Consider the following 14,037-nt stretch of genomic DNA (forward strand, 5'->3'; position numbering starts at 1 on the left):
CTGTTTGTAAAGGCCTGTTGAGCCTCTCTAACACAAGCCGGGTCAAAAACATGTATCACCCACTGCTAGTTAATGCACGTTAGTTAATGTAACCCAGTGACATGAAAGTCACTCTCAAACAAGCAAATGTCTGTGGTAGACTATTTTACTTATTTATTATTTGTTAGTGCATTCATTAAAAACACACAACAAGATTAAAAACGCCTCTTCTTTAACTTAGCATATAGCTCCATAACTAGCTAGCTAACTAGCTAATCTGAGCCGTGAACTTAGTTTATTACGCGGAGGAAGGTCCAATTACAGACCTGACCAAAGGTTCAAAAGACTTATACCCTCTGCAGTATCAGCCCTGCAGAGGCTATAACACCTGTGCATACTGCTTCTGTCCAGAGAAGCACATAGCTGTGGTTGCAAAAAGACTTCCTATTGAAGTCTGCAGGAAAATGACTTTCATGGTGGGTTTATGGGCTCAGTCACATGTTTTGGGTCATACTGAATAAAAAAATGTATTCTGTATTGTAAATCTTGGCCATACCGTGTTTCAAAAAGGAGGATTATCCCAGGTCAGACCTGCCCCTCCTTGTCACATCTGGATTTTTGAAACCAAGATGGAATGACAACAACGGAAACGCTCAACTCATAGCTTCAAAAGGGGCTTTCAGAAACCAATAGATAACCTCTCAGTAGCTATAGCCTTCTTTTATACCATCTATTTGAGCAACAAGGAATGCTGGGCTAACAGTAGTCTTCTACACTTAAGTAGTGTCACGTAATCCAGTTGCTACCCTATTATCTCCCTATTATACTTCCCAAAGAGGTTAGCGAGTTAGCTAACATTAACTTGTAGAAAAGAACTTCTGAAAACAGCTCTTTGAACATATCTTGTGTAAGAGTGAATGGGACCCTGTGGAGCTATAGCCCAATAATAATATAGTCCATCATGTTTTGACAATAGGGGGTCATTTTTAAATTTTTAATACATTTTGATTGCAGTACAATACTTTTCTGTATTCTGTATTAGCAACATGAGCTACTTTGTGGCAAGCACTGTATCAGGAAGCAACCACCTGACAGCAGTCATAAAGGTTTCTTTGGTTTGTTTGTTTTATTGTTTTTTTTTTCCTAAACTGGGCATAATTTTGATACTATAATTGTGAAAATTAAAATAAAAAGTATGTTTTTTTTTTGTGCAGAAGCACTTATAAATTCATAGAGGTCCATCTAGTGAATGCCCCCAGCTGTACCTTCAGTTAAATTGCAGCCAGGTTCCCTCTCAACCCCCAGCCAGTCACAGCAGATGGCTGCCCATCCCTGAGTCTGGTTCTGCCGGAGGTTTCTTCCTGTTAACCCTTCCTGTTAACTTTGAATTACCATAATTACGCAACCATTTGTCCTATCGGAAAAATTAAAATGGTTTCTGAAAGCTGAGAAACACCCACATAGGGTTATTATGGTAATTGTTGCCGAAGTACGCAAACAGCGACACTTTTGAAGTACGCGGCGTCACAGATGACACGTTGTAGGGTTAAAAGGGCATTTTTCCTTCCCACTGTCACCAAGTGCTTGCTCATAGGGGGTCATTCTTACTTTTGGGTTTTCTCTGTAATTATTGTATGGTCTTAACTTTACAATATAAAGCGCCTTGAGGCGACTGTTGTGATTTTTTGTCTAGGTAAATAAAACTTAATTGAACTGAATTGTTCAATGGAATTAATAGAAAGGGAAATGGCTCCCCTAGGTATCTGGCTCCTTAGAGTTTACTGCATACAGCTTGTGGTAGTATTATTTTTTTACTGAATACAGTTAAATATCTTGCAAGTTAATATGTGCAGATCCCAGGGTTATGGTATAATAGAGCAGACTGAAGCAGAATATAACCAGTTACAAAATACAAAAAGCTTTGCGAGCCTAAAATGGTCTTTTTTGTGTTGCTACTTTCCCTAATAAACAAGCAAACACACAACTACAGAGTGCCTGCCTTGATACCATGATAGAAATCTGTATTCAACATGATACTCAGCTCTACCTGGCATTCATTTATGTAACAGCTCATATCACAAACACCACGTCACACCTCTCCCTCTCCCTTTGATCTCTTAAAGCACCGAGAGGTCTATAAGTAGTCCACAGGGCTAAATGCTATGAACTCCACTTGCATAATCAAGCATGGCTGCTTGACTATAAAGCATGAACACTGACAGATGCAAAACGCAAGTGTGCAAGTGCACATCCAAACACACGCTTTTTTTTTTTTTTGCTTTGCTCTAATAATTCAAAGCTTGCATCCATAATAATAGGTCACACTAGCTCTTCTGAACCTGCTTGTCGAAAAGATCAATGGAAATTCAAAACAAGGGCTTTATGAAACAAACATCAAACAATAGCTGAAAGCTGAACTTTGCATTGTGGATCATGTCTCTCCTGTCCACAGTTGTTCTCATAGATGGCCTCTAATGCAACCCTATTGCTTTAAAAAAAAAGAAAAAGCAAAAACAAAAGAAAACCAAAAAACCCACAATACCGACATGCCCTTCAGCATGACACAAAATCCTCTAGCTGTTCAGAGGCCAGAAGCAGAAACCTGCCAAGTTCTCGGCTGCTGGAGGACTGGGGTGCCACAATGTGGCTTTAAACACACAGGAAACATTAGGGACCGTTTTTGACCCTGAGACTCACTTTGTTGCCGGTTTTGGGGTAAGTGCTGCTTATTTGCATAGTCCAGAAATTATCACACTAAATAGCTGTCATCATTTGTTCTTCCTGGCATTATCATTCATCGATTTTTAATATCACTGTTGACTTTGTGAGCTTCATCTCGTTTCCATTCACTTCCTGTTTTCTTTTGAAGGTTAGATCCTCGTGTAGCTTGTGTGTGTTTGTACTTCGCTCCTTTGTACTTTCTGCCTTTAGGGTCTGATTAAGTTCACCTGTTCTTTATTACCCTTCTCTCCCCTTGTCAGATTGCTTTCTCTTCTCCCTCTTGTTCCCAGGTCTTGCCTGTTTTGAGATTTTTAATTAACCTGCCTTATGCAGTGCTTTTTGCTATTATTTTTGTGACTATATACTCAACAGAACTTTTCAAGGAAGCATGACGTTATCCAGATAGAGGCTCATTTTCAGGGCATTTATTTTGAAGGTTGACATCTCCAAATTTTCCCCCTTTTTTCAACAAATCCACAAGGGTGCATTGTATTGATCTTCTTAACCCTGTCTGTTAAACTCCAAGCCCTAAAAGATTAGTAGCATTTGTAAAATTAGTAAATAGAAAGCTCAAAAATCTCCTTAAACTAAAATAGTATTTGCCAGGGACTATTTTAAGTGGAGGATTAATACACACTTGGTGCCCTTGTTGGTTTGCTGCAGCCTGATGGTGTATGTGGGATTTGAAATAAACTGCAGTGCCCATTTATTGTAATAAAGGCCATTGTCATGCATTGCATGGCGTGGTTCTTTGATATACTTTTTAATTGTTTGGGGCCTCAGTGACACTTGATGACACAGAAGATTGTGCTATATGAAGCTTTAGCTATATAGCAAAGTAAGCGGGATCAAATGATTGTAGGCTTGGTCTTTGCATTGGTTGGGGATGACAATAGAAAAGGGAGTTAGTTGTTCAGTCATATTTTGTTACAGGCAGAAAGTGAGGCATGGGTGGTAAAGAAAAGTAAGCTATGCTATGAGGCACGCTATAAATATTTTATGATTTTAGGAGTTAAAGTTTTATCTCTTTTCTTTCAGTACAGTTTTCTTGGGATGAAAGACCTGGAGCAACTTATGGACTTTGTCTTGGTTAGCTTCTGAACATTCACCAAGTTAGGTGCTTATTGTAAATGGAGCAATTTCTAGTGTTGAAAATGGCCTATGTAGCATGTGGCTAAAACAAAACCCAATCCTAACCCTAGATGGGTTCCTGGTGACCTTGTGAATGTAAAGAGGTTAAGGAATATTAGGAAGCCCACAACGGGACATATAGATAGATGGGTTTCTTGAAAAGATGGCCATTATGTCTAATGCTTCAGTCACACAAGGAAAAACAGTGGTTGAACCCTAACCCTGCCATCTTTGGTGACTTTGATGCTCAAGACAGCAATAACACAGCAATAGCAATCAGTTTGCCACTGAATGGGGTCAAGTTAGCAATTACATGAAATTTGTTTGTGATAATATGACAATTAACTGTGATAAAGCAGCAAAAACAGCAAATCTGTTTTTAATCTGCATATGCTGAAATTCACATTAAACAGAATTTCCCATTAACCATATATACCTCCAAACGTGACACAGTGTACTTCAAAAGTGCCGCAGTTCACGGATTTCCGGCAACAAATACCGTAATACCCACATAAGGCTGTGAAGTGCAGTTTCTGAGCTTTCAGGAACCGTTTGAATTTTTCCGATAGGACAAACGGTCGGGGAGTTACGGTAAAAAGCCAGCTGATCAAAGGAACTTTGATTAGCCGACTTCGTGCTGATACACTACGTCTTAACCAGCTGTTCGCCGCTAGTAAGGGCAAGTAACCGGCGCTTCAGCGGTGATCGCCTGGCGTTAAAGGATTAACTGCTTACATTCAGTCTAGCCAGAATCTGAATCAATTTGAAACTGAAATTCATAAATTCGTGCCATCCTGCAGCAGTTTAACTGCAAAATCACAAATGGCTACATTGCTTTTATATAAAAATATACAGAATTCAATGAGTTGGCAACCAGTTGAGTCAAGTCCTCTACTGTAAAAAGATGTGACGCAGATGAGCAGCACTCACCAGCACAGACTGACTCCAACTAATTGTTTTGGCACTCTGTCTGCATTTATAAATTAGACAGTGGTTATTTGCAAACCTTCGCCAATCTGCATGAGAGTAACTGCAGTTAGTCGAAGTTGGTTGCACAGAGATTGGGGGTGTGGCATTCTCAACCTCTGGGCAACCAGCTGGTTGATGCAACTACTTGCAATCAGTCGCCGAAAGCAAAAAATCCAATGCAATCACCAGTAAACCTCGATTTTTTTTTTTTTTGGTAGTCACAAGGAGGTTGTTGTCCTATTTTTTTTACTCTAGTGTGACTGAGTTAATAAGCTAATGTATAATGTAAAAATAGCCTGGTCAAAAGCACCACTAAACATACAGATTGTTCCATAGTGACGTAATCTCGTGAAGAGAAGGACTAAGAAGTTAATGCAGTGACAAGCAGAACACACCTGAGTCCATAGAGAACAGTTCCATCTGGATGCAGGCGAATCATGCGGTTTTTGACTGTGACTCCATGGACGAAAGACTTCTTGTCATTGAGGAAGTAGGTGTCAGGGACCCAGAGCTGGTCAGCAACCCTGTTGTCCAGTGTCAGGTTGAGAGGGATTCCTACGTAAGCCAGGCGCTTGTCCCTCCAATACTGCTGGAAATACATGGTCAATGTGTAGTCCTGTGGATAGAAAAAGAAAAAAAAAAAAACACAATAAAAAGTGGTCATACCTGACAGGTACTGAATCCTTTATTATTATAATTGTTATATTTTATACAGGCAGTCACTTCAGGTTTTCTTTCACAGGCTGCAGCAGACATAAAAAAGCAACATGAACAGCTTTTAAAGGTTGGTGGGCCAACTGGTTCACACACACACACACTGCAGCCAAATTCTCTCAAGTGCTTTTGCCCTCCCTTTTGCAGTACAGTAACCAATACAGCATTGTTCCTTTGTACAACAATGTGTGGGAAGGCTGACTCATGTAGCTGCAGCTTTATTGAAAAGAAAATCAAAGAAAATTTCACCTGATCTTCAACTAATTTCTCTCCTGCAGTGCAGCATTACTAGTATAGGCACAGTGATTCATAGAACCTCAGAGATGAACTATAACAACAGCCCAGAAAGCTTTTTAAACATATGTTGCCTTTCATTAAATTCAAATGGGCTGACACTTGGGCTTTTAAAATACAGTGAATTATTATCAGCTCTGTTCCAGTGGCTGTTTTTCTCTCAAAGTACTTTAGTTGAATGCCAAGCTGCTGTTATTCCCTCTCCATAGGGGAAGGAAATGGAAACACATGCTTTAAGTAACACTTTATTGTGCTATCCTCCAAGGTCATTCCTTATTTGTTAATCTAATCGGTATTTTCCAATTACCCAAATGCAATCAAAATCAAAAAGTCTTAATCTCAAGGGCTCCGCTGCAGTGTGCAAGCACTTTGAAGTTCTTTTACCTCTTTTTGTAAAGGCAGCCTTAGCTATATTAGCAGGTCACTCTTGCTGTTAAAATATATCACATACACTGCCTTATAAATAAGATAAATTTATAAGGACTCAAATGCACACTTGCTCAATCAAAACAATTAAAGGTTAAATTGTTTTAGCCATAGTCTGCTAATACTCAGGGTTCTAGCTGACGTGGTGTTGTGCTGGGTTGAGACTTTCAGCTGTTAACTACCAGAAGGGATCACTATCGTCACAGTTTGCTAGCGGGCGTGGTCGTCCGTTATCGTTGACCTGTGAATTCTTTCTAGCTAGAACACCTTAGATTTTATTGTGATCCCATGTGGCTCCAGTAATTGATATTGAGTTGTTGCAGGCTTAATTTTAGTTTAAACTGGTGGGCCATTTGCTAGGTATTTACGAGTACTGGTAAACCATAATTTTTTTTCTCTATTTTATCAACTTTTAGTCCAATTTTGGGCTTTAGCCCTAACCAGAAATCATGCTGTCAAAACTATAGGCTAGTTATCACTTATTAGCAACTAGAAAATGTTGGCATGCCAGTAAACAAAAGTGGTGAACCCAGTACACATTTCCTAGCATCAGTATTTATAATAACATGTTAGCATACTGCCACTAAGATTTAGCTTAAACCTCAAGCTGAGCTAGCAAGGTACAACCTCAAAAAAAGTCCTTAGACTTCTTTGTTTAAAGTTATTGTTTAGTATTGGTTACTTTTATGGTAACTACTAACTAGAATGAACTACTGTTGTTCCAGTTTTTAAATGATTGAATCTTTAGCAACTATTCTTTTAATTTCTGCCAATATTAGCCTGTGATTATTTTCAGAAAACAGCTCGCATATAAATTAAGTCAAAGACAAGTGTGCAAGTTCAAATAGACGTTTCTGTCAGGTCAATCATGTTAAAAAAAAAAAAAAAGGAAACAGTTTTAAATTTTGTTACAAAGCAGCGGAATTAAACTGAGCAGGAATCTGCAAACACAAACAAAATCTCACTCTGTAGCTACGTTTTGCAGCATTTGCATATACTGGAGTGTTTATGTAACGGTATTCCTTGTGTCTTCCTGTATAAACCTCACCATCTGGCACATAAGTCAATTACTGGCAAGAAGTACTTAAAGCCCAGCCATGGGGATACTCATAGCCCTGCGAAAATCCAACATTTTTAGGACTGTTGTGTAAGTAAATGTTTTTGTTTCGCTTTGATTTGAGCAGTGTTTGACCAGAGCAGAAGCAGCAGCGGCGATAAGAGGACAGAGCCCCTCCTTCCTTCCTTCCACATCACATAATCCACTTACCCAAGCAAACAGTCCCTCTCCTCTATTTCTGTTTTTTCCTCTATTTGTCCACACCTCTTCCCTCTCTCTGTCTCTCTTGCTCTCTTTCTCAGGGCAATGCCATGAGCTCCCCCTCTACCCGCTGTGCTGTTGTAATGAAACCAGCCAGCACCAAGCTGGCACCGGTAGAGGCACACATGTCCGTGTGGTGCTGCAGTTTTCAGGTTTGCCGAATGGCAACAAGAAGCGATTAAAACCGTCCAGCGCGATGAGTGCCGGCTTTCCAAAATGTTCATGTGTGACAGAACTGTTACATAACCCAAGTAGTTGTTTGTCTCTTTGCAAAGCCTGAAACACTGGGTTACTAATGCACACAAAATGCTGGAGGTTTTGCATTTTCATGAGAAAGAAAGTGGGTGGGGGCGGGGGGTGACATCATACATTTATGCAAATTCAGGCAACTGACTTTGTGTTAAATGATTCCTTTCTTTTTACTTACAGTTCACATTCAGTAAATATGGTTTCCAGGTTTGGTTAGCACACACAGGGAAAAAAAAAAGGGAAGGGCTTAGTCAGCACAGGATACAGATTGGTCCCACAGCATGACAACGAAAGCTCAATGGCACTGAGCCATAAATGTATAGTGGTGGAACCATGGCCTCTTTGGTAGCTTCTGTCCCCTAAGTATTGGCATATTGTGGTTATTACAAATAACCACAATATAATGAAGAAATATTCAAAGTGACTTGTATTCAGGCAGCAATTATCTTTTGTGGTGCTATGTTGTTTTTTAGCAACAAAAAAAAAAATCTTTAAAAAAAGCCCTCGCCCTTACAAAGCACACGATTCAGTGATTCTGTATGAAGGAGATATCTATATCTTTAAAACATTAAATTATTAATCTATCAAAATTGCATTCATCTGGAAAACTTCTGAGAATTAAGTTATTTAGCATGCAGAAATATCTTAAAAAGATAAATCTCTGTGTATGTTTAGCACCACATTCTTTTGTGCATAAGGGTTTTTGCAAGGGGGAATCTGATACCCTCATTTACAACTTCACTTTTGTATTCTTGGACTCTGCTAGTGTAGCTTTGCAGATTCACAGTTCAAAATGATCCTTGTCGATCTCTTACTGGTCTTTGGTGAAGCCCCTAGGTTCATCCTCTGTCTGAAACAAGCTGTTTTACTTCCTCTCCATTAAGCCAGCTCTCTTCTGATTGGTTCAAACATAAGAACAGTGGGTGCGTGGGGCACCTGCGGTCACAGCCAGAGCTGTGTGCCTGAGATGACCATATTAGGGATATCCTCTCTCACTGACATCGTATACAGGCATGAGAAGAAGAAACTGTTGGAAACTGAGCACTTAGAGAAGTCTGAAGTCTGGGTTTCCATCCACCACCTAACGTATACACTACAGAAATACAACACCAAATCACAACAACAGTCACCTCAAGGCGATCACTGAAGTCCAGCTCCAACTTGAAGGTCGACCAACAGTCATATAAAAGCAATGAAGGCTAAAATAAGCCGTTTCCCCCAATTTGGGGAACTGCTAAAAAAGTGTGTAAATAACAAGTCATCTTCCACTAAGCAACTGGGATGTGTGGATTTGAAAAAGCATGACAACATCTTCACCTCTCAGCATCTAAATAGGTTTTAAGTGATCTGAAGGTCAGGGTTAGGTTTATACCTGCCCCTTTTTATTTCCAGTGCCTATTCTTCACCATACACTGCTGTTTTTCGGCTGCCGGTTGGTTAAAAAAAATCAATACATTGGCCCATAATCAGCAAATTTACCAGGGTTTATTTTATTCATTAATGACTAGTAAATGCTCATCAGAATAATTGATATGTTACCAATGCTGTAAGGCTCTACTGCAGTATACACTATGATTACCATTATTTTAAAAATAATAGGAAAAAAGTGGTTTAACCTAAAACCACTGCCTCCCCATTACAAAACTTGTTATATTATATTATATTATATTATATTATATTATATTATATTATATTATATGGACAAGTCTGGTCCAAATCAAAAACACCATACCAATATATCTTTAAAGAGGTAATAATATATATTGGCTAATCTACAATGCCAGCATATATGAAGGATAAACCCAGCCCCTATAACATTACCTAGACTGAACATTTTGAAATCATAGCAAAATGTGCCAGGATTAGGGTTACTACATTTTAAAGTGTTAGTACACCACCCTCTCAACCAAAACTGCTAAGTTATCAGCTGAGGCTAACAACCTTAGCCCTTACTGTGTCCATGAATTGTACTATCCAAATGCACATAAACAGATATTATTAATTAGTGCCAAGTAACTAATAAAAGACTAAAATGTATCTAAACAAAACTGTCAGGAGACCTGTCTCTGTCTCTAAGTGTCTCTAATTTTAAGCACCACCAATCCCCAAAATACACGATAGAAAACAATCCATCAATGGTACAGGTCTCACAAAACTATCCATAGAGGCCCAAACCATCTTTTGTACCAGGCTGAAGAACATGCTTATTCCTACTATAAAGTTGGGCGCTTTAACAGAGTAGTCAAACCCCAGGAAGCTGTTTAGATGATCTCCCACTAAAATCTACTTCCTTTGTTGTTGCAAATGATAATGCAGACGGAGGAGGCAACAATAGGGTCTCCAAAACATGATATCAGTATCTGTGTCTTCTTTCTCTTATTCCAAAGATACACAGCACTGGCAGATAAATATGCTGTCAGTGCTATGCTGCTAGTTACAGCATTTAATCCTTCTTCAGTTAGTTTCAGTGACAGGAAAATAAATTCTTGTCATTTTCTAGGAACTTGTGACATAAAGGGCAGTAAGTGTTATCCGTCATAGTCCCATTAAAGTAATCTACACAGCCTCGTCCCAGCAGGTGGTGGAAATTAAATTTGCTGTATGAATCAGTACCGTAGACATTCCCTCTCCCTCTCCTCCATTACAACTGGAACCTTACCCTCTATCACTCCCAACAAATGGTGCCCCATCTCCTCCCTGCCTCCCCGGGAACAGTGTCATGCTTGAGGTTTCTATCTCCTGGCAGAGTGTCAGCAGATGGGGCAGCCCAGCGAGCACCTCGTAAGACACGAATGATTCACATCAATCGTGTAGCCCGAGCAAACATGCGGCCAAAGTGATACTCATCAATCTTGCATGGAGACAATCAAAATGAATTTCAGATGATACCTGCTCTGGAACTTTATTTTCTGGTGTTTTTTTTTTTTTTAATGGGATGTGGGCTCAGATTTTCTTCGCCCCAGGACTATGGATTATGAATTACTGACATTTCTCACAGCACATCAGTTCCCACGACGCTGTGCATCAGCGCTGTTGTTTGATTATTAGCATATGTTTTCAGCAGAGATAATGACAGTGACCAGTGGAAATGATCTCCAGCGAGCCACAATTATTCAATTAGCTTGACTGGATAATCACTCCCATTCAGGCTGTGTGAGAATTCAGATAAGCAACATTTTGGCTGTGAAATGACCCAGATTCAGTGTAATCTGTCTTTCTTCCTCTCTCTCTCTCTCTACAGTGCTAACATCTCAACTTTCATAGCATCTAGGAAATATACTGTTTGTCATATGTCACTTGCAGTCACTTGCATGTGCTCCAATTAGCACATCACACAGTGCAGAACAATAGAACAAAAGAAAAAAAAAGTGCTAATAAACCGAAAAGAGAAGGATCATTATTCTATCTGACACTTATCAAAGACAACCCCCATGAAAAATAAACGGCCCAAGTTCTGCCCCCACCCAGCTTAACTTCACATTTTGGTGCGTGAGAGGAAAAACGATGGCGCGATATGTAATCACTGTGTACTCCATATGAACCCCCGTACGGTAAAGCAATTTGAGTCACTTTGATGTATTTTCCGAGCTCTCCTGGGGGATGGCCTGGAGGCGGCGTATCACCGCAGTGCGGGGAATCCCTCAGCGGGTTCCTATCCCTCTTCCTTTGACTGCTATAGAATGGTTAAAAATAGCGCTGTCCCTTATTGAGCGCAAACATGTCGAGGTGATTGAATTGGACTTTTTTCCTCTAAATGGCAGTGTTGCCCTGCATTGTACAGGATAATTTCCTCACTGTCTAATATCGAATGATGTATCGCCTCATAACAAGAAAAGAGGGGAAGGGCAGAGGGAAGAAAGATGGAGAACAAATAATATACATTTTTCTTCTATATGAACAGTCATTATGACTCTGCAGCACATACTGTACCTGTGTGCAGACTGCTCTTGCTTTATTTATTGGTGTGTGGAAATTTATTTGTCTTAAATTGATGAATTATTTAATGGAATTTGCTATTTTAGACATTTTTGCCCTGCACAGTACTGTAAATTTGTTTGTTTTTTTTGTTTTTTTTTAACTAAACAAGGACCTAAAATTGTGCCATATGCTTAAATAACATTATTGGTTAGTGAAGGCAGCATTCAAGGGCAAAGCCGGTTTCTATCTGCCAAAGATTATGTATCATGCAACTCAGGCCTGAAGAGACAGGACAAAAACATTAGCTCATTATCTGCTGGATTAGTCTAAATAGTCTATGCCAGAGCTGGCCCAAGCCTTGAAGGGGCCCTAAGCAAAATTTGATTTGGGTGCCCCCCCCATACTACTTTATTGTCCCCTGAACTTAACTGTTATTAATGCTGGAGGGTTAAAGTTGATTATTAATTTTTTTAGGATGCATTACTGTTTCAGCCTTTTCAATTCAAATTTTCAGTTCAGTTCAGTTTTATTTATACAACGCCAACTCACACCAGTCGCCTCAATGCACTTTATACTGTAAGGTAAAGACCCTCCAATAATTGCAGAGAAAACCCAACATTCAGCCTAATCTTAAAAAATAGAGAGGGTGTCTGTCTCCTGAATCCAAACTGGGAGCTGGTTCCACAGAAGAGGGGCCTGAAAGCTGAAGACTCTGCCTCCCATTCTACTCTTAAGTATCCTAGGAACCACAAGTAAGCCAGCAGTCTGAGAGCGAAGTGCTGTATTGGGGTGATACAGTACTATGAGCCAATGAAGAGAAGCCAACATGGGAGAAATCTGCTCTCTCTTTTTAGTCCCTGTCAGTACTCTAGCTGCAGCATTTTGGATCAGCTGAAGGCTTTTCAGGGAGCTTTTAGGACAGCCTGATAATAATGAATTACAATAGTCCAGACTAAGTAATAAATGGATGAATTAGCTTTCAGCATCACTCTGAGAAAGGATGTTTCTAATTTAGAAATATTGCACAAATGCAAAAAAAAAGCAGTCCTATTTGTTTAATATGTGCATTGAAGGACATATCCTGGTAAAAATGACTCCAACATTTCTCACAGTGTTACTGGAGGCCAAAGTAATGCCATCCAGAGTAAGTATCTGGTTAGACACCATGTTTCTAAGATTTGTGGGGCCGAGTACAACAACTCCAGTTTGATTTGAATTTAGAAGCAGGAAATTAGAGGTTATCCAGGCCTTAATGTCTTTAAGACATTCCTGCAGTTTAATGAATTGATGTGTGTCATCTGGCTTCATGGATATAAAGCTGTATTTCAGTATGATACAAATAGTAAAACTATGTCATGTCCATAATATTGAGGAGGGTGGGACAAGTATCAGTGCATGCCATATCAATCTAGAAGGCATAGGCTTTATAGGAAATATGTGATTCATTCACCTAATTACAGACTAGTAAATAAGCCAGTTGTAATATGTAAATAATAATTATTCAGCATACAGAATAGCTGAAAATCAGTGGAATAATACTAAATACAAATGGTCAGCAATTGGGCTCAGTGCTACAAGAAAAGTGGGAAATGTGTTATTATGCTGTTAAAAGATCATAACGGGTAACTAGACACAAGAGGAGGCCTTAAACTACAGCACAAGGAACAGAGACCAGGACTAAATTAACTTAACAGGAGAATAAACCAGAAACAATAAAACCCCAAACAGAACCGGGAACACAGGAAGCCTGAGAACTCAAACAGGATTAAATAGACAGTGAACAACAGCCAAGAACAGAAGTCAGATAACTAAACTAAGAAGCCTGAGGATATAAACAATGAAACCAACCGGGCATTACCAGAAAAGACAAAAATTGAAAACTGCAAAAACACAATAAACTAGGAATCAAACAGTAACATTAACAATAGAAAAATGAAAGCCTAAAACTAAAAACGCTGGGTCATAAACCCAGGACCATGACAGTGAGATCCAATCAAAATGTATATTAACTAGAAACACACTGAGGACGGAGACACAGGCTGACAGCTTGTTTTTATATAGCAACATGATAAATACCATACCTAGCCAGCTTGCAACTATGTTTGGAGTTGGTTACAAAAAAACAAACAAACAAACAAAAAAAGACATATTGTAATTGCTCATGGAAACATACCTTTGTCTTTTTTCTCTAATCTTCTCTTTTTCCTCCTCTCTGCCCCACAGGGACAGGTCCTATCTGTCACATTTCTCTTTTGTAGCTTCATCCACAAATGACCGAAACTGACGGACCATCAGGTCACAGCTGCTGATGCGGATGC

At 39.4% G+C, this 14,037-nt stretch overlaps 1 protein-coding gene across 2 annotated transcripts in view; it reads right to left on the reverse strand.

Annotated features, from left to right (window-relative positions):
• Positions 1-14,037, reverse strand: part of LOC115790667 (gamma-aminobutyric acid receptor subunit beta-3-like) — a 93,185-nt gene that overhangs the window by 32,410 nt on the left and 46,738 nt on the right. For both annotated transcript variants that reach the window (XM_030744550.1, XM_030744542.1), the window contains exon 5: positions 5,196-5,416. In XM_030744550.1, the coding sequence (XP_030600410.1) occupies positions 5,196-5,416 (221 nt within the window). The remainder of the gene's footprint in view (positions 1-5,195; positions 5,417-14,037) is intronic.

Source organism: Archocentrus centrarchus, chromosome 2 (assembly GCF_007364275.1).
Source record: "Archocentrus centrarchus isolate MPI-CPG fArcCen1 chromosome 2, fArcCen1, whole genome shotgun sequence".
Lineage (NCBI taxonomy): Eukaryota > Metazoa > Chordata > Actinopteri > Cichliformes > Cichlidae > Archocentrus > Archocentrus centrarchus.